Source organism: Boleophthalmus pectinirostris, unplaced genomic scaffold (genome assembly GCF_026225935.1).
Source record: "Boleophthalmus pectinirostris isolate CB_2022bp ecotype Guang Dong unplaced genomic scaffold, ASM2622593v1 HiC_scaffold_2, whole genome shotgun sequence".
In the NCBI taxonomy this organism is placed as follows: Eukaryota; Metazoa; Chordata; class Actinopteri; order Gobiiformes; family Gobiidae; genus Boleophthalmus; species Boleophthalmus pectinirostris.
The window spans coordinates 23920411-23942105 of NW_026571152.1; the positions used below are offsets into that span (position 1 = coordinate 23920411).

The 21695-nt window shown below is 38.9% G+C and overlaps 1 protein-coding gene across 2 annotated transcripts; it reads left to right on the forward strand.

The window, feature by feature from the left end:
• Nucleotides 1–424: 424 nt before the first annotated feature.
• Nucleotides 425–16846, forward strand: vps9d1 (VPS9 domain containing 1). Of its 2 annotated transcripts, none has more exons than XM_020935129.2 (17): nucleotides 425–561; nucleotides 1057–1129; nucleotides 1670–1861; nucleotides 2006–2168; nucleotides 3107–3218; nucleotides 5254–5316; nucleotides 5438–5490; nucleotides 6287–6374; nucleotides 6463–6548; nucleotides 7619–7767; nucleotides 7908–8252; nucleotides 8366–8495; nucleotides 8810–9015; nucleotides 9087–9171; nucleotides 11607–11711; nucleotides 12233–12335; nucleotides 15500–16846. In XM_020935129.2, exons 1-17 carry the CDS (start codon nucleotides 469–471, stop codon nucleotides 15521–15523), a joined length of 2070 nt encoding a protein of 689 aa, XP_020790788.2. In that variant the 5' UTR covers nucleotides 425–468; the 3' UTR covers nucleotides 15524–16846. The 2 variants fall into 2 exon arrangements, with proteins under 2 accessions (XP_020790788.2, XP_055011668.1); XM_055155693.1 differs by having other exon boundaries at nucleotides 438–561; nucleotides 1057–1066.
• The last annotated feature ends 4849 nt before the right edge of the window (nucleotides 16847–21695 follow it).

Genomic DNA, 21695 nt, shown 5'->3' on the forward strand with positions numbered 1-21695 from the left:
AGTCCAGTTTCACTAAGAGCTGTCCTCACAAAGCATGACTCCAACTAAGGGGATGAGCTGCTTCAAAGCCCTTTCCAGAAAGACCCAGAGCACCTCAGATCAGGAGCAAAGTGTCATCTTGTCCTGGTTTGATCAGACTTCAGATGTTTCACATGAGACAGAAGGGGAACAGTCTTTGAGTCAACGACTCAAAGACTGATGCCAAAGGTTTTTATTGATGAACTTATTTTTTATTTTTTTGTTTGTTTGTTTGTTTGTTTTTTAGTGGTCAACATCCAAATAACCACAAAATTATTTCAATAAAATTAAGATTATTTTGAAACTAGACTTTAATAGTTTTAGTGTAGAATACTTCTATCATGTATCCTCCGATACAGCAGAGGGCATAAGACTGTCCCCGCGGCAACACTCCGATCCAGTCTATGGGGCGAGTGAGAGTCAGAGACACTGCAGAAGTAAACATTGGCGATGGCGACAGCTGACAGTGGCGTAAAGCCGCTTCAATATGCCATGAAGATGGCCAAATCTGCTATTCAACTGGACGCGGGGAATAAACACCAGGTAAGGACCGAATGCATGTCTCTCAGCTCCGGTAGACTTTTTTACACCGGGCTGAAACCTGTGACTGTGGACAGCTGTCAAGAGACACGGGTGGCCTCCAGTGATGTCCCTCACAGAGCTGGAAAACACCCCGTATAAAATACCTATGCTGCTGTCCAGTCTCGAAGTAATTATTATTAGCCTATAGTCCTGTAGTCCATAGATTACTTTTATTAAATTTATTGGCAGGCTCACTTGGTTTTCATAAAAGACCTTTTGCCCTTTTCTGAAATTTCATCGCCCTTCACAAGCCTAAATAATAATCTCTTGCTCAATATAATGCTTGTTCCTTTTTTGACTTTAAAAATGTGTGTGTAATTTTACTATGTGGTCCCTGACATGATAGTAAAAGCCTGAACATCCTTCAACGTCCACCCAAACTCTTCATAAAAGCACCAGTTTCGAGTTGTTTCTGGTCTTAAAATGTGCTAAATGTTCTTATTTTTGACATTGCAGGAAGCCTACTGTGAGTACCTTCGGATTATTCACTTCCTGTCCTATGCACTGCTAGAAGAAGCCACGTCCGAAAGTAAGCACTCTGACTAAACCAGACAGCGTGACTGTCATTTACATAGTGCAGTTAGTTAAATGTCGATACAACTATTCAGCAAATAAACCTGAACTTGATTTCAGGACTAGCTGGCTCTGTAGACACTGGACACATTATTCTGGCAAGTCCTATTAGCTGTGGTATTTACAAGGAATTTGCATTATCTTCCATCCAGTCCAACTCAACATGTTTACAACATTGTTATTTGTTTCTGTTTTAATATAAAAAAAACAATCCCATCATCTAATATCATATCTCAAAATGCAACAATAAAAGCAAAATTGTATTGTATCCATTCAAATAAGGCTATGTGTTTTCTTTTCTGCAAATTTGTGGGTAAATTTACTATTAATTTGTCAGATATTTAAACCTCAGCTAAAGCATTTTGCACAATTCTGTTGAACTGTCCAAACAGTTTCGTTGCAATTATACCAAAATATATCACGATATAAATTTTTGTCAATATCACCCACCCAATGCTCACATAATTACAAATGTGATTCACTCATCTCTCTTCAGAGGCGGATGATCAGAAGCAGGAAGTGGAGCGGATGTTAAGGTTGGCTGAGCAGTGCCTGGAGAGAGCCAAGTCCTTTATAGAGAAGAGCACAGAACCCCCTGCTCAAACCCCCACCCCCTGTGCTTCTTCTGTGGGTCAATCAGAAAGCACACAACCTTCCATAACCCCTGTGACTAGTGCTGCAAACACAGGTCAGCTCTGCCCCTCTAATCCTCATAGGACTCAATCACTTCCCAAACCGTAGCTTCAAATGAAAATTGGCCAATCTTGTGCCACATGACAACTCTTTAAACCAATCGTTGTTTTTTTTTGTCTGTTTAATCCTCTTATCACAGTGTCCCCCTCCAATACTTCTGTTGACAAAAGGCCCAAGTCCAGTAGCCCAACAAAGAGTCATCGAAGGGTCTTGTCTGATGGTGGGGGGCTTCCCTCACCCTTCATGCCACCAGAGGTTTTCCAGAAACTGCAGACAATGGAGTTAGAAGATTCAAGCAAAAAGTAAGATCTGAGTAAAAAATGTGAGGAATTCTTGCTTTCAGTGTTTCAAAGTTGTGCTTGTATAATACTATTATCTAACAAATCCTTCATATTCAGTGAGTAAAACATATACCACAGTTGTACGATGACCTGCAGTAGGCCTGTCACGATAATTATAATATCGTTCGATCTATGAATCGTGTGTATAATTTATTTTTCAATATTGGAGAGATTTCGGCCACTTTTATGTATTAATGTCAGATTTGAGCTGGTTGAATAAATTATTTATATGAGTAAATATTGTTTCATCCTGCTATTTATTTGTTGCGGCTCAAGCCTTTTAATGATACTGTCTATTTAAAAATGGTTTCCTGGGATTATCCTGCTTTTGTAAAGGCATAAAGTGGTTTCAGTATTACTGTTTATTGCAATATTTTTCTATAGCATTATTTCATACTTCAGAATTTGTTTTCGTGACAAGTCTACTTAGCAATGTTACATTAATCTTTAATAGTACATGACATAATGGAGCTTCCAAAAATGTATGAATCCTTCCAGCCCTACCAGGCCAATGATGGATAAGTTTCAGTGAAATCTTGGCATTGTACATATGCCAAGACATTGTAAATTGGGCAGTACTGTGGTAAAACAATTAGTTATATAACTCACAACAAGACGGTCCTGGGTCTGCCTTGCAGATGGGGTGGGGAATTTCTGTGTAGACTTTGCTTGTATTCCCTGAGTCTGTGTCCTCCAGGTACTATGGCTGTAACGCACGAAATAGAGTGGAGAAACAAAGTGCTCTTGCTTCTCATATTACATGAGCAGAACAACATACATAAATCATTTGCCTAGTCATTTATATTATTGATTATTTACTGCTGTTTGTATTGTTAGGATTACAAAATTGGTACACATTTTCATCAGTGTTGTAAAATCCCTTTTGTTTTGTGTTTTAGAGAGCTGACACCCATTGAAGAGGCATCTCGTTTAAACCAGAAGTTAAAAGCTAATTATGAGGCCCGCTTGGCTCGACTCCCTCCTGGTCAGGCATATCAGAAGACTTCTTTGGTAAGAGGTTTTAGGGTAGCAAAAGGAAATATGTGTTACATGACTGCTTTTACTGACACCTGGACTCTGCCTGCAGCTGATTATTTGCATGGTCACTAAAGCTAATCACTAAAGCCACGTAAGTGTCTTACTGAAAGGAACAACAGTATTTACTAGTTCAGAGGAAATTGATTTGTTTCCATAACTGCAACCTTCCAGTGATCTGGTGACACCCCTAACCTTAATACTTGTTTTCTTACTTGAAGAAGAAGGAAGAAATGTTTAGCTCAAAGAGACAGTATTACAAAGAAATAACTCAATTGTCATTGTTCTGAATTATTTGCAAAACTACAGACTGTATATTCTTAATTTTAAAGGCAAACACATGTATTTTTCTTTCATTATTTTGCACTTTTCAGTGTTGAGAATTTCAGTATTTAATCATTTTGTGCTGAGTGAATGGCATTGCTGTTTATTGCCTGCAGCCCTTTAATCAGGAGTGAGTCATGCAGAAGGTGACAGTAATTTTGACTTTGCAACACTCTTGCTAGATGCTGGGGACATATAGTGTCAGTGCAGTATAACTCTGCATATTTGTGCTGTAGTCACTATTCATTCACTCCACAATTGATGGTTTAAGTTATTATTATAGCCAAAGATGCCAAACTGTGCCATTGACCTTTGACCCTCCTACCACCACGACTCACTCACTACATTCATGGTAGACAAGGTGTGTACAGTTGCGTATTTTAAAGTATTGCTGTAGCTCTACGGCAGGGCTATAGCGTTGAAGGACCCCTACTCCAGACTGTGTATTTTGTATTTTTCAGCTTCTGCTTGGAATTGAAGTAACTAGTTTCATCGGAATGTTACTTGCTAAATCATTATTTATCTATTATGAGACCTACATCCTTAAATACTACCAAAACGTTTAGTCAAATGTTCCGTTTTAGGGAACCTTTGAGTGAGCATCCATGAGCTTTTACTTTGAAGTGCAGTACTTCCGGTACGGTGTTGATGAACGGTGATGAAGTCAAAGCCACGGATCTATAGTCAAAGCACATGAAACACGTGAAACACGTGAAACACATGAAGCACAGGCTTCAGTCTGCAGCATCTGCACTATCTGCACTATCTGCAGCACCGGAGCCTCCTGTTTAAACCAAAGTGCGGCGGAACTTTGTTTTAATTTTCCACTGATCGTGCCTGTTTTGCTTTACGCGGGGCCTAAATAGTGACCTAAACGCACAACGCCAATGACCAACTTCTGCTGTTCGCTAAACACGGCCAAAGTTTTACTTAGTTTATTTATTGTTTTAACGGAAAAACATCACGCAACCTGGAAAAATGTTTCGACGTCAAAGTAGTCAAGTGGAGCTGCGTAATTATTGGAGAAAACTCAAGACTTTCTTCAAGGTAAATTTAAGAAAGTGACAAAACGATTCTACACGACGTTGTTTTGAGTCTGTCTTGCATCGTGAATTCAATGTAGGATTACTACTTTTGTGCTGTCTAATACAAGTTGCACCAAACCCGTAACCTGTATAGAGAAGTGTCAGGTTTGGAGCCTTACAGATGAGCTCATGTGTAAATTAAGGTTTCTCGCGTCTGCTTGCATGCATGATATTTGGTTGTCACTGAAAATGCTTTATTGTCATATCGTATGTATGTAAGAAAACCATAAGAGACACAACATTAAAGATGCACTAAGTGACTTTTTTTGGTGGAAGATATTCATCTGTTTGTCTCCATGGAGATTGATTCATTGAGTCATTGATTGCTGTGCCTGGTATATTCCACAGTGTGACAGCTGCAATTGAATTAATACAAGATACTATGGTCCATTCCAGGAAAGCCGGTAACATCTCAAAGGAAACACCTGACAAAACCTCCCACCAGAAAGTTTAATTGGCACCTGAGAACTGGTAGCATAATGCTGTGGGTGAAGCAGGAAAATGAGGAGGTTAAAATGGGCCAATTTGTTTTACTATTTGTTGTATTAGCACAATAGTTTGCCCATCGCTGAAGCCTGTGTTTTGTGGTTTTGTTGTTGCAGACACTGTCTCTCCAAAGGCAGATGATGGAGAACCTCATTATTGCCAGAGCCAGACAGGACGCTGTATCCTTACAGTTTACAACCTTATGATCACCCAGATTTGTGTCATGGGACTAATCAATGTGTAGTAGATTATATTTGTATATTTATTTAATGTGAGTTCTCCTTAACATTATGCTGATAGCTTCAAAGAAAAATGGAAGAAAGAAGGCTACGACTGCAGGAAGAAGCCAACAGGTACAACATAAATTCAGATGTCCATTCTTCATTAATTCATTTTGTCAACCATCTGATAAAAGGAAACTCTCAAGCTTCTGTAAAAAATGAAGCTATAAGCCTCATATTAATTGGTAAATCAAACATTCTGGGAACAATCTTTTTGCACTCAAAACAAGTAAAACAAAAATATCAAATTAATACTTCTTTGTGATATTTGCTTCAAACTCGAAATGGGAATTATGTAAATCTTTCTACAGCAGCTTTACTCCTCCTTATGTTTACCCCAAAAAATCTAGGTGGGATTTGAAATCTAATTTTCCATTGTTTATGCTCCAACCATAGACTATATATATATATATATATATGGACATGGCTAATGCGCTAGTCGCCACGTTCCAAATAAGAAGTTCACATGCAGGCTCTTCTGGCTCCCTCTGACTCTGGCTCCCATTGACTTACATTGGAATATTGTCGTCTGTCGTCCCTCTCTATTCTGTAACTGCTGCTGTGAGCCCCGTCGTATTTTTTCTTAAAATGTTCATATTAACCTGCTCGACATGATCCTGGTGGGGTTTTTTTGTTTGTTTGTTTGTTTTTTGCTCTGAGAAAAAATCCTATTCATTATATGGAGGCTGGCTCCAAATTCGCTCCTGTAACTGTTAGCATCCGAGCTTCATTTGAGTGATGTAGTTAGTGTCAATCTATGGCTGCAGCAGGTTTAGAAACATTTAAAATTGGGGTAATTTTTTCTCTTTAGGGATCAGATAAACAGATAGAATTTTCATAATAATAGCCTATTATCTTTGTTCATTAGGAGATTTGCAGCATCTGGGGCCATGACTGCAGAGGAACAGGAGCAGAGGATTCTTTACACCAACGTGCTTGAATATGAACAAGACCATGTAAGTAACCACTGTGATGTGTAAATGTATAATGTTCCTTAACCCAAGTATTGCTATACAGTACACAAGTTTTCCCTTTTTTTTTTAGGACTGGCCAAAACTGTGGAAAGCCAAGATTAAAATGAATCCTGACAATATTAATTTAGTGAGTGAGCTAGTCTCCTACCTGCTCAGGTAAGATTACTGCCTCATAAACATTTGACCTAATCAGTGTACCATATTTTCCGCACTATAGGGCGCACTTAAAAGCCTTTAATTTAATCAAAAAACAACTACGTGCCTTATAATCCAGAGCGCCTTATATATGAATTTATTGGGATGTCTTAGTTCAACTTTAGTAAACTACAAAGCCGCACCACTTGCAGCATTACGGCTACCGTAGTCAGGAGCATCGCGGAATAATACATACTGTGATTCCTTTCAATATCAAAATGCCACCTGTCAAGGCAATTATAAAGTTAAACTGCGAGCTGCGTGGGAGCAGTGGATGAAAGAAGGCGAACACACATTCACCAAGACAGGGAGACAGTGACGAGCTACTTACGCCACTATCTGCCAATGGATCATGGACGCCTGGGCTAAGGATCAGTATCAACTGTGGTCCGAGTTTTCACCAAGACCGGAATCATCACTGAACTGCCAGGTAACAGTAACAACACTGACTCGGATAATGACGAGAGGGATGCGGGCGTGCTGGATGCCGTAATCACCCAACTGTTTGAACAATTATGAGTTACTGTGAATACACTAACAATTTAGCGGTCTCAGACAGTATTTTTTTACGCGTTACTATTGAACAAAATTGAGAGTTGTTGTGAATGCGTTAAATAAAGTTTGACTGACTTATCTAACTGTTGTGTTTCGTTTAATGCACCTTATAGTCCAGTGCGGTTTATATGTGAAGCAATTTTGAAAATAGACAATTCAATGACAGTGCACCTTATGATCCAGAGCGCCCTATAGACATAAAATATGGTAAGCTGAGTGACGCATGCAAATAACATACTGTATTAATCATTCCAGTTCGTTATAGTGTGAATGAGAAAATCTTTTTACTCTTCACAGTGAGGGTTTTTATATTTTGGTATTCATTGAATATTGGTGATAAAGCCATATATGAAAAGTTTTGATTAATCTGGTTGTTCTGAATAAAGCACTTGTTTCTGAGTAGTGTCGGTCTAACAAATGAGTGGGAAACCTAATTGATGAGTAGCTTACACACTAATACATTTGTGTCCCTTCAGTCAGGCGGATCACCCTGTTCTAAAGCTTCTGAGGAAATATCAGTATCGCATTTACAACAGGGTCTACCCCATCGTCAGTAAAGGTGTGCTCCAGAGTCCTGGAGTGGAGCTCAGAGCATCACTCAGCTCCCAAAACCTCCTACAGCCAGGTATGTTCTTATTTCATTTCTTTTTAATAAAGTGTATTAATTTATTGAGTGTGTATACAGTATAACTAAGGCTCCCAAAAAGAATAATCCAATATCAAAGTTTCTTTAGCTTTTTACCTGTGTTTGTGATGTTCTTGCAGATACCCCAAAGAAGCCAGAGAGGAGATTGAGCAGCAGCATTTGTAGCCACAGTTTTAGCACCGAACCCTCACTGTCACCTTCACACTGTCAGGACCACCACATCCCCTCAGACCATGTGGAGGGGGAGACCACAGTAGACCGGGAGAACTCCTTTGAGGATCTGGAACAGTTCCTTTCCCAGCTGGACTGGGTGCCTCCTCAAGACAGTACAGATGACTATAGTTTAAACCCAGAACTTCAGTCTGTTCAGTTAGACCCCAGTGATGTACACGTCCAGGAGATGGAGATGAGGGCTATCAAAGATCACCTCAAGGCCATTGTTAAAGATATCCACATAGCCATTGGTAAGTCATATGTATGGTGCCATCCAGCTCCACTGCTTCAATGTTAGTGTGATCTGTTTAGTGGACCCATTGTAGGAAGTTAAATGTCAACACTTTGTGCTTGTATTTTTCAGAGCAGCTCCTGTCGTTGTGTCTGCTCTCCTTTGAGTGTTTGAACACAGCCACCTCCAAGGACCTGTGTCTGGCCTGCATCGAAGAGGCCTTCTTCACTCCGCTTTGGAGTGCCCTGATGGCGCTCTTCAGGTAACAAACCCAAGTCTGTCAGATTGGTTGTATTTGTCTTATTCTTTGTGACCACCATGTGGCAGTGTTGCTCTTGCTATCATCAAAGTAGCAATAGGTACAGTCCTTGTATAAGTTTTTTTTTATTTCAGAGATTCTTTTATTTAATTGTACTTAAGGAAACCTTTTCAGTTTTAGTAACAATTTCAAAAGGCATTGCCTGGTATATTGGTCAGCCAAGTTAGTCAAGTGGTATCTCTGTAATGTCATTGGACTTTTGAATTGCAATTCATGTCATTATAATTTTTTTTCTTTTGGCATTGTTTTTGTCCCAGGAGGGTGCACAGGGAGAGAGAGCTGGCGTTTGAAGCCAGTGTGAGGCTGTATGGAGATGCGTCACCTGGAGATGTTGGGGTCCCACTGAAACTGTTCCCTCCAAACGGGAGCACCTTGCAGGGCTCTTACCCGTATGAGTCTGCAGTGCAGGAGCTCAGATTGCTCATTAAAGACTTCTGCCCACAGAGGAAACTTGACTGCATTGGTGCGTCCTTAAACTTGGCCATGATCAGTTATTTGTTTTAAGAAGGTAATATACTGTATCTCACACCACAGTGAGGACATTGCGGCTCATTTGTGCCTGTGCAGAAGATTATAGATGTCTACATGAAACAGATTCAACTCCCAAAACTGCAGCCATGTAAGTATATGTCCCACTGCTCAAAACATGTGTGCACTTGTCCCGAAATGTAGCCAGTACATAATATGAAGAGGGGCCTGTGTAGCTGCTCCGTCACTTCTCATCAGTACGCTGTCAGGCGTACCACAGCGCTGACTGTTGTTGCTTTATTGGCCCCCCATAGTGTTGCTTCCTGAGCATTTTGAAAGTGGGTCGTGGTGTCTAGTTTTCGAGTGGATCCAATACGCCTCAGAGACCGAGGAGGTCTGTGTAATTGGTGAGGAGTTAAAGAGGGGGACAAAAGGTTTGCATGAGCCCCTAAAAGAGGGCACTTGAGGACATGGAATAAGGAAGGACAGGAATGCATGGAAAATGTATTTCAAATATTCCCATTGTAATACTGACATGGCCATAACATGAATAATTGATATTTTAAGATAAATATTTTTTTTATGAAGTATTGGAATAATAACTGTAACACAAGTTTACATTCCTTTGAAACAAATAAATCTAAATATTTTAGTATAATGTTGAATCTCAGGAGTTAATTCCACTCCTAGTTAAAAGCCACAGGAGGAGAGGATATTGTTACATGTATTGGGCTCAGTTTTGAACTAGAAATCCCCCTTTCTCACGCAATCAAGCATCAGACCGGTCTGCGTGAGAGGTTCATAAACAAACAGTCTGCACTGAGACACTGTAATGCACTGATATGTCACAATCGAGGTGTACTGACAACAATATTCAAATATTCTGGAGTAAGTGGGAATGTGGGAATGGACTCCTCCAGTTAAGAAATGTTGGTTTGAAAACCAACATTTTTAATCTTAACTTAATCTTAACTTAATCTTAACTGAGGACATCTCTGTTTCCTTCTATGTCCTCATTCTTTTTGGAAATATCAATCAATTTCACAAGCACCTATTGCTAATGATGGTGAAGGATTATACCATGGTCTACACAAAAGTTGTGTGCTAAAAATATACAACTAAAATGGGGCAGATTAAACTCATGTACACTATGTCCTATAGATCTATAACTCTTATCACCAGTTTCAAATGTTCCATACACTTTCTAGTAAACTGGAAGGAATAAACCCATACTGGATTGATTGGTATGTGGAAATCACAGTTTTAATCCAAGTGGGCGGGGCAGTGATCTTAGACACTGTGCGGTCTTGCTCAGTGGTTACTGGAGCCTTCCACACCTTGTAGAATCAGCCAGAGGGAGGTATCCGGTGACATGGATCAGGCTTGTCCGAAGACCAAGGCCCCTATTCTCACGCAAACTCACCATTGCAGTCAGGTCTGCGTGTAAGGGCTCATAAACAAATGCTCCCTCTCTGCACACCAGGAGAATGCTATCTGTTATCATCAGGTCAAACTGCAATTTGTCCTCCCCACAGACCCTGGCTACAGAGAAAACAGCTTAATCATTCATATCCCCAAACATGCTTATCGTTAAGCTCCTGCTTTCTGTCAGCTGTTCATCATTATAGGCCTCACAAATATGTTAGATATAAAATATAATATTCAAAGAAATGTGTTTTTTTTGTTAGATGCATTCTTGTAGATAGAGTAGCTTGTTTCTTAGCATCTTAGCATGCAGAAATCTTTATTACTAGAGTTTGGATTTATTTTTTTTATTTTATTTTTTTGTGGGACTGATAGGGCTGCAACAATTAATCTGAATAATTGTGACTGTTAAAACAATTGTTGAGCATTTTAGTTAATAGTCAATATCTGAATTATACAGACACTAAAACAACAAAAAGCTGCATTATTAAATAAAAAAGAAAAAAAAAATTGTTATTTTGATCAATAATTCACCTTGTTTATAAGTATTTCACATTTAGAAGCCTTTTGTTGGTTTTCTAGTTAAAATGTCACTTTAAAATATACACAAATCACAAAAATATCTCCTCATTTGGCTAATGGACTCCAAAAATAATTGTTAGTTGTGGCCTTAAACTGCAAAAAGAGCCCTGAATTGTGACTCGATGAAGTCTTCAAAGGATATGTCTCTTGAAGTAGAAATGTCACTATAACAAAATTTGAAGCGTGTTATAATGCTATAGAGAAATATTGCAATAAATGATCATATTGAATCTACTTTATGCCACTGACATAAAGCAGGATTATCCAAGTAAACCATTTTAAATAGACAGTATCATTAATAGACATGAGCTGCAGTAAATAAATAAAAAGCAGAATGAAGCAATAATTAGCCACAGAAGTTATTCTACCCTCTACAACTCAAATCTTGCTTATTTTACGTAAATATAACAAAAATCTCCCCACTAGTGTAAAGAAATTGTACACACGTTAATATGGACCCACAATATATATTCCTGCTTTTATATATTGAACGATAAGTTGATATAGTAATTATGATGACAGGCCTATCTTGAGGTTTAAAAATTGTAGATGACATCTTTTGTGTTTTTCGTGTTTCAGTGGTGCAGATGACTTGTTGCCGATTCTTTCTTATGTGGCTCTGCGCTCCCAGTGTCCTCAGCTGGTCTCTGAATGTGCCGCTCTTGAAGAGTTCATTCATGAAGGGTGAGTCAAGGATGAATATAGTAAGGAAGATCTGTGGAGAGGCAGCCCTGCTCACAGTCAGAATTCCTGTTTTTCAAGGAATTTTTAGATATAGAAACTCCTATAATTTCATAAATGTAAGATAGAGTTGTTTAATGTCAGCAATGACATATCTGCAGAAACAAACAGGTGACAGACCCCCAGCCAAAAAGTTACATAGTGCACCTTTTAAATAACAACGATGTACCATACAATAACAGTCCATCTTTAGCTGCTTATCTGGAGACGGGTAACAGAGGTAGCAGGCTTGTGCTGTATGCTAAAAATAAATAAAATAATAAGATATGATACACTCAAAATCAATATTAAACAGAGATGTCATACCGATTTACGTTTGCACAATGACATTTTTAAGTGGGGATGTGTGGCTTGGAGTATGAAGTGGTGCCCCAGAGGTGAACAGTGACATTTTAAATGTAATTTTAAATTACATTGTTCATTGTAATATAAAATCCTAAAGCATTTGTGATATTTCCCTTCAGATACCTGATAGGAGAGGAGGGCTATTGTCTCACGTCCATGCAGAGTGCCCTGTCTTATGTAGAGTCACTACATGCCAGAAAGTCCCACAGCCCACTCAAACAGGTAATCACAAACAAGTTCACTAGCATGGTGCTCAATCTGAGAATACAGTCAATATGACTTTATTATGCATTTTTTATTATGAAGACTGAAAGGAAGGGAGAGGGTGGTATAAATAGGTTAGGGACAGGAAGATGCATATGCGTAGTCCTGCTCCAGAACCATAGACTGTATAAAGAAGTGGACTACGGAAGTGTGACGTAGCCCATAACTTTCCATTCCAGTCAAATGAAGCTCATGAGGCTAGCAGTTATAGGAGAGCATTTGGAGCCAAATTCCACATTAAGAAGGGGAAATTTATTTAAGGACAAAAATTGCGAAATAAAAACACAAAGATCATATAGAGCGGGTTAATATGAACATTTTAAGACCCAAATGGCAAGACTCACTGCAGGACTTCCAGAGACAACGGTGACAATTTTTCACTCTAAAGTCAACTTTAATGGAAGTGGCCACGTGCTCACTTTCTATATGGAACACGGCGGCTAATGTGTTAGCCATGTCCATTTACACAGTACTATTATAGACAGTTTATGTTCCGAACCTAAGATAACTAAACTTATTATTAAAAAATAGAGACTGGATAGAACTTAGAGATAGAACTGATAGAACTGTCAAGCTCTCTGTTAGACCAGTAATGACACTAGTGGGGCTGGGGCCTCATTTATAAAGCTTGCTTACGCAAAAATCCGTGCGTGCGCGCTTCCTACGCCAACCGCGGTATTTATAAAACTCGCCTAAGGTGTGGCTCTTTGCTTAACTGTACGCCAACTCGGGACCTCCTGTAAGTTCTACGCAAAGTCTGGAGACACGGGAAAAAGCGACACTCGTGGAGAGAAGCAGAAGTGAACAGAGTTTGAGGAAGTGTTTGATCAGAAAATCCACGTATATAGAAGAATTACCGTCTGATTTGTGAATTTAAGTGTTTGGTTCGCCAAAATACGGAGAAGGGCTGTTTATTCCACTCATTATTCTCCACAATATTATACATTTGACACTCGTGCACGAGCGCGGCCACGTTCCCGGACTCGGTGTAGCGCAGAGTCCCACAGTCCACACCGCGACCATAGACTTCTATAGAACACAGTCTGTGACCAACACAGAGGACGAAATAATGACCCAACCTGAGAGAAAAACTCTTCCCTTGGATGCAGCAGGAGCCAGGCTTTGATTTAATGAACGCAACTTTAACACTTTTACTTTAGTCTTTACGCACCGAGCGTCAGAGTGACCCGAGTCTGCGGACAACACGAAGCCTACTACCCGAACCTGACCCGAACCAAAATCTTCCCTGCATTTTTGTGTAATGGGGAACTCTTGCACATGAGAGCTGCTCTCTGACTGTATGAAGAACAGAATAATGCCCGTGCCCGTCCCGACCCAGACCCACACTCACAGGTTCAACAGTTTGGATGTTTCGTGTGGACTATAATTGGCAGAATAACATCTGTATCTGATGTGTTTCATGCTAAATCTGTGTCCTCGTATCCTCGTGTCCCTCCCTCGCTCCTTTCCCTCTCCAGGGGAGGGCATCTGAATCTCTCGCACGCGCTCATAATTTGCGCGTGCACGTATCTACGTGTATATGCATAAATACAGGGCCAGTCCTCACACACTTCATAGACAGACTTAAAAATATAGCGATAAAACTCTTGAAACAGCGAAAAAACACATGGGCTTTACTGCAAAGATGTGCTGCCTAAATATTATAAAAAATGATTAAATGAACAGATGAGTCATTGTCACTTTTAGTTTTGTATTTATTTATTAAACAAGGTTTAATAAAGTCTTTAATAAAGTCTTTTTCGTGATCACGTGGTGCTGCGTGGAGCGTCCCCCTCCCTCTGTCCCTCGTGTCTCGGTCAAACCCACTGATTATCGGCTCATGTTTAGGGAAATCTCATTCACGAGTCACTTTACATGCTCCTTTTATGGTGAGGTGGAGGTGTGGAGAGGGCGTGACGTGACGTAGGTTTACGTGCGCAAATTGTAGTTGCAGGTGGGATTTATAAAGCAAAGATTGCGTGGTTTGGTGCGTGCGGTGGGTTTTCTAAATATGGAGTTTGCGTGGCGCACGCCTTGTCGTAGCTACTAGGCGTACGCACTAACTTACGACAACTCCTGCGCAGTTTTTATAAATGAGGCCCCTGGTCTGTAACTTATATTGAGCAAATGTAGTTAAGAAACACAGTCAAGTACTTGACCCCAATGTGTACAACAGACTGAAGTCAGAGCAGCAGTCCTGTTGTTTAGACTGGAGCGTTGAGGAGGTGAAGCGGACTGAGACGGATGAGCCCCTCACCGAGACGGGACACGATGACAATGTACTTTATAACATGTGACAGCACTAACCGCGCTGGCCCAAACTCCACTGACACAATGGTTCCACTGGAGCCCAAATGTTTGGAGTGGTCCTCCTCTGAGTCAGTGCCCTGTCACTCACTGAGTAGAAAAAATAAACAAGTTTAAATATTTGCTCCATAATGGAAAGCTATTTACAAAAAAATAAGTTAACAGCTGTGTAGTGCTGTTTAGGATGTCAAAGTTTCTCTGCACCTGCCCTGTACAATTAGAATAAAATACATTAATATACATTATTTGTGGTTTCCAATTGTCCTATGGCTATTTTCTGAATTTAGACTTAGATTGCAGCATGTTCAAAACCACGTTGCCAGTTCACCAGTAATAAAGTCACTGATAAAAAAGGCATTGTAGTTTGGTTAAATGTTTATGTTCAAAGGGCCTATATTACGCTATTTTCTGATCTGATCTGAGGTCATGATGTTGTTTCCTCACCACAAACCTACCTGGAGTTGTATTTTGTTTCATTCACGTATGTTTAACACACAACTCTTGTATATTTAGGATGAGTAATTCTCTCAAACATGACATCATCTGTTGAATCTTGTGAGGTCATGTGGTAATACAGGGAGTGCTCTACTCCATACACCTTCACTATAATGATTTGGATCTTTTCAGCCCAGTAATTGCTGATCTGTACTGAACAAAAAGTGAAAGGAGCTGTTAACTTGAAAACTACTGCTTCATGACATCACAAGGTGGAACAGAGCATTTTGAGCTTTGGAGCTGTAGACAGACTAATAATCAAGGATTACAACATTATAACATGGCTCAAAGCTAACAAGAGTCAATTTTGTGTAATATAGGACCTTTTAAGGCTGGGAGACTGAAGAAGCCCTCTGCAGATGACAAGGGGAACCTATGTGATGTGAAGACTCAAAAGACTAAACATCTTCAGAACCACACAAGGATAAGGAACAGTTGTGTTTCCAAATTGACTGTGGCAGTAACATTTCATTTGCGTTTGTTAATTTGTTTGTGTTAGGGAATGTTGTCACTTTGATAGTTTGTGAAGACATTTCAAGATGGACATGTGCACCAGGTGATGGCTCAACTCTCATCACACATGTTGTTAACTGATACTTTAGCACTTGTTTTTTGGACTTTATGGGATGTTTGTGTGGGTGCTGTGTACTGTTGCACTTTAGTTTACATTTTTCATTTGTTTTTTTGGATGATATTTTTAAATATTGATTTCCTGCCATTTCAGTCTTTTTCACAATGCCACATGCCTGGGAACATATTTATGCCAAAAATATGAACTATATTTGCACAGGCTCTTATAGAAATTATTTTCATGTTCCCTGTAACTTTGACGTCAACATGGTTTAACCACTATATGGAGGTAAAGCAGCTTTTTTATTTACTGTGTTATTTTTGTATTAGGCGAAGCTTATGCAAATATGTGGATATTTTCTACTACTGTGATGGGGAACGGTCGCCTGACTACATTTTAAATGTTTTCATTATTTACAATGTACAACATTTGAAACACTGATTTTGGTGTTACTTTGACTGATTTGAGATGCTACAGTGTATTACTAAAATAAGGATATTGGGACCGCATTCAGGAGTCGAGTGCATGTTATTTATGAACATGCCTTTAAAACATAATTTCCAGCATATTTTTCATCTCAGTGGTAAAAGCCCTCTGTATGTCATATAAAGGGATAAATGTCGAGAGCTTTTGATCAGTTATGTGCATATTTCTCATTCGGAAAAATCCAACAGTGTAGTAATTAAACTGCTATTGCTCTTGTATTTCTATGAATAAGAAAGCTTTGTAGTTGTCTATGAATGCATGAATACATGATGAGGGAAGATGTTTGCTTATGATTTGAGAAGCTGTCATTTTAAGGATTGTAGAATTTTAAGAACTTCTTCTGAACTCGAAAACTACTATGCATTTTAAATGTTTATTTACACACTGGAAATGAATGTAACCTTTAGATGCGAGTTTAACCATAAATATTTAATGTTCTCTTTGTTTGTCTAAAAGATCTGGTTAGTGCTACTTGTAACAGGACTCAATGACAATTTGTAAAAGACTACAAATGTGAATTGTTTTATTCAACTGTGAATATATGGCAACTTTTAAAGATGGATTTGGGTGGGGGTTGGGAGGGCTGTCAATAAAACAACTTCTAACTTTATTATTGTCAATGTTTTAATTGTTTATTCATGTTGTTTTTGTATATTTCTGTTGAAGGCTCAATTCAGTTTGTTAATGACCCATCTATATGCTGTGTCATCATCCACGAGGAGCAGAGTCTGAATCAAATACTCTCCCAACACATGCATCTGTTTCTCTGATGAGGTACTTTGTATTGTAATTGTGTTCTTTTGTTTGGTTTGTCATATCAGTCCATTCCTGGATCAGACAGTGAGTGTCGTGGGACTCTGTAAAACAACTATGGAAAGTTGGACGTTATGATGGCCACATGGTTCAATATTAATGGAAGTTTGTGAATAGAATAAAAAATAACATGCCAACATGAATCAGCTGTGATGGCAGTAGGACCCTCCTGGGCAGCACAGTGCCTCTCCCCTGGTACCATTCTCTCTAAACCATACAACTGTCTGTTTCCAGTTCACTGAGCGATGCCCACAGTTCCTTGGGTCCATGGACTCTGGGTCAATGTTTTCAAAGACTTTAAAATTGTATGGCTCATTTTGATGCTCATTAACAATCAGCATGGGCTTATGGAGTGCTCTTGTGAGCTTTGCAATACAGCACAGAGAGAGATCAAACTAAAATGTGAATAAAAAATGAATTTGAAAATATTATACACCTTTGGAAACTATCTAGTCTCTAAATAGAGGTAGTGGTGTAATTTTGTCAGTGTGATCTTGGGTGCATCATTCTGGAATCTGATTCTTCCGTCAAATAGGCCTCTGCTTTAAACCCTAGATCAAACTTTTAGATACATTTCTGATTGGGAAAGCAGCTGTTGTTCAAACTTTAGCAATTACAGATGTATAGAACTCACATCAAAGTGTAACTGTAAAATAATTTTTTGTTTTGTTTTTCTATTTGCTCTAAACTTAAATTATGAAGCTATCCCCTATCCCCACCTAAAGGTGCACTATGTAAAGAGCTACTATTTATTTATCTGTAATTTTCTATATTATAGCATTAAACTTTGCTCTATAGAGACAAGCGGATGATGCCACCAGGGCAAGTTACAGAGCAGATTTGTGGTGTGTCTACTTTACCCTACTACAATATTAGCCAACAAAATGGTAAAAGCCATTGTGAAAGATTTTTTTTTTGAAGGGACAATAAGTGAAAATGTTGGAAAATGCTGTAAGCAGGATAGAACTTTTTCTGTGGGCCCCATGTGCTCCCTGTGTGTAGGCCCTCGCTCCCAGCCAAACAAAAGCCAGTTTTCTTTTCCAATTAGACTGAGATGAGTCATCATCTGGAGCCCCCACTGTCTGGTTATGTCAGTGGGTTGCTCTCTTTATAAAAGTTTGGTCAGTTCTAATTTGTTCTAATTGAGCCATTGGACAAACAAAAATAAGGCCCTATAGGCAGTCCCTTAATGACACGCCGAACTGTGATGAAGCTGAGCTTGGACATGGATAAAGAAACAATGGGTTCTGATGGACCGATATGATGGGCCCCAAATAACATAACGGGTATTTGACTGTGGGAGCTGGCGGTGAAGGGGCTGGGTTTTGAGGCTGTGCATGGGAGCAAGACAGAATTGTTAATCATTACATTTACATTTTAATGGAATAGCAACTTATTTAAATTATTTTTACCATTTTCACAATTTGAAACAATATTTTTTTCATATTCACTATATTTCAATTACAATATAAATAAGCAATTAAGTATTAAGTGAAGTATGTAGCTGTCTAACCTATAATCTTATGTTGTTGAATACTTGTGGAGCTAAGAAATAAATATAAAATACTAAAATGGCATTGAAGGGCTGATCCTAGATATTTTATTTTATAGTGTAGATCAAATATCAAAGATAGTAAATGTTTAAATTAGTGCTGTCATGCGATTAAAAAAATTGCGAGATTAATTAATTATGATCTGTAATTAATTAATCTAATTAATCTCTTTTTAATCTCACCTAAAAATTGCTGAGAAAAGCTTCAACTTGAGGTATTTTCATTTAAATTCATTATTACATTATTGTGGCAGATCAAAAGACTGATATAGAACAAAAAAAGTGACTTTATAAAGTCATTTATTGTTTAACAAATCTCTCCAAATTGGTTGTTGAGCCCAAGTCTCCATGAATAAGAAACTGTTTGCTGTAAAGTAGAAAAGACGAGGAAATCTGAACATCATAACTTTTGTCTACTTAAAGACAATAAAATGTCCAGTCTTTCCTTAACCATATTAAAAATATTATTGATAGAGAAATGCTTTATATATGAAATCACTGGTTTTAGTCCTGGTTTAGACCTGCTTTAGTCCAACTTTAGTCCTAGTTTAGTCCTGGAATGGGTTAGTCTTGGTTTTAGTCCTGGTGTTAGTTCTGGTTTAGTCCTTGGTTTAGTCCTGGTTTAGACCTGGTTTTAGTTCTAGTTTTAGTTCTGGTTTAGTCCTGGTTTAGTCCTGGTTTAGACCTGGTTTAGTCATGGACTGGCTTAGTCCCGGTTTTAGTCTTGGTGTTAGTTCTGGTTTAGAGGCGCACAGGAGGAAGCCCGGTTTACGCAGCGTACGCGAGAAAACGTAAGCGGCGCACGGGAGGACGTCGGTGTCCGCGCAGTAACTACGGAAAGAAACGTGGTCCGCGCGTTCTCAGGTTAATGACGATGATGAAGGTGTATGTTTGAGTTTGTGTGTGTTTGTGTGCGTGTCCCCTCATGTGGCAGGTCACTATAGGACAGTAGTGCAGACATCATGAGCCTATGCAGGTTGTTTTCACCAGTGACATTTAAGTTGTAGGCGATTTTATATTTGTTATTTTCTTTTATATTTCACGTCGAGAGAATAATTTCCAAGACACGAATGTGTTTTTACCTGTGCACTGCTGCCTCTGTTCTACTGGCTCTTCGACCTCGTCCATTGTGCGACTGACGCCGCCAACGTTAACATGACGTTCACATCGCTCTTACTGCGCGCGTTTTGTGTGGGTTTCCGGCAATGAGTGGAATTACCGAAATAAAAAAATATATAAATGTGTTTTTTTTGTGTGTGTGTTGTTGTCCCAACAACACATAAAAACAGATTTTATAATAAAGCAACTCGCATACAGAAACAGTAAAGTTAGAGATTAAAAATGAGATTAACGCGATTAAAAAACATAACGCGCTAAATATGACTGTAATTAATTTATCGCAATTAACGCGATAATGTGACACCCCTAGTTTAAATGACAATCATACAAACATATTTGGCTCACCATAAAAGTCATAAAAGTGGATGACTACACAAAATGTGAACATTTAATTTAAACACATCAGATACAAAATACAAGGACACAAAATGGTAACAATAACACAGGTTGCAGAATTTATAAAATGGCTAAAACATCAGGCAGATGACATAATAGTGCAAAGTTAAGGTTGAAAGTTCACAGTGGATAGGTCTGTGTAAAGCAGAGTGCAGGATATATTACTGATCTAAACATGTTGATCCAAGAGGACAGTTTTTAAATCTGCAGGGCTGTTGAAGTTGAAGATGGAGTGAGAGGTGCTGCGTCGCTCCACGAGAGCAGCCACTGCCTCCCCCAGCTCCAGATGGTTCAGAAACCCAGGGGCCAGACGCTCCGGGGTCGCCACGCCTGTATCAATCTTCACCTGCAAAAACAAGCAAATGGGTGGTCTTCAGACTGTAGAATCTGATGAGGGCTAGAGTCAGATTTCTCTTTTAATAACAAGGTATTCTCATGAGAAATATCTTAAAGGTAAAATCACAAATACTGAACCTGATTCTTTGTTAATAATGACTAGACCCTAGAACACACAGTCAGCAGTATTTATGGTAACATACAGAATAATCTTAAAAGGTCTATGTGCTGTATATATATATATATATTATGGTTAGTGGTCCAATCTCTTGTACATTCATGTGGTCACTCAAAAGAACATTAAGGTTATCTGTATTTGGTATAGTCTTAAGTAATGCACTGACTGACGCACCTGGGTAAATTTGCAGGCCACATCGGGGTACTCCTCTCTGAGCACTTGGCAGAAGGCAAGACTGCTCGCTGCCCCCACTGTCAGAAACCCAGTGCCAGGCATCAGCAGCTTCTCCCCAGCCCCACCTATGCCAAAAGATAGAATTGGTTAGTGGTTTCCTCATTTATTTTCTGTTGTAGCATTAGGTTGCTGTATCAGTCTGGAGTTTGCTCTCTACATTTAGACAATATGGGATTAATTTAGGAAAAGGGGAAGAATAAAATAACTGTATATCTTTCTCCTTTTCCTGAGTTAAGTAATTAATACATGGTACTTATTACAATATAAATGTTTATTGGGTAATTTCAATCAGAATAGTGATCAGAAGCAAGCAATTTCACTGTATCCTCAAACTGTCATGATTGTTTTGAATAAGTAAATTCAGCAAATGAATTAGTCCATTTTAATGTGACACATTGCACAAACCATGTATCAGTGATGCTCAATGATTGTTTGATAGTAAAACAGAGACAGAGGTCGCTGGAAACAGCTGAAAGACTACACAAAGATTCTCTGACAGAGAGGATGTATGACTAGACGAAGATCCTATACAGAGAGAATGTATGAGTGACTTACCTGTAATAAAGGTGTAGGTGCAGGTGGGGTCATCCCGCACCAGGGGATAGAAAGCCTTCCATGAGATAAATGTGCTGTACAGTAAGCAGTCAATAACCTGAAACAGTCATCAAACCAAATGATAATAAAATGTAATATCAACTATATTCTCCCACCTAGTTCTTTTACACTTTTAGAGTAAATTGAGCCTAGTGACCCTATGAAGCAAAGGATTATGGTTGTGTGCACACCAGAATGGATAGTAACATGATAATAAGAGATTCCCCAATTGAACAG

What these genes read in the sequence shown, in the direction of transcription:
- vps9d1 (XM_020935129.2), top strand. Translation starts at nt 469, where the DNA reads ATGGCGACAGCTGACAGTGGCGTAAAGCCGCTTCAATATGCCATGAAG. An exon ending in CTGCAGGAAGAAGCCAACAG is followed by an intron (nt 5,491 to 6,286) that starts GTACAACATAAA and finishes TTTGTTCATTAG; the next exon opens with GAGATTTGCAGCATCTGGGG. An exon ending in TTGAATATGAACAAGACCAT is followed by an intron (nt 6,375 to 6,462) that starts GTAAGTAACCAC and finishes TTTTTTTTTTAG; the next exon opens with GACTGGCCAAAACTGTGGAA.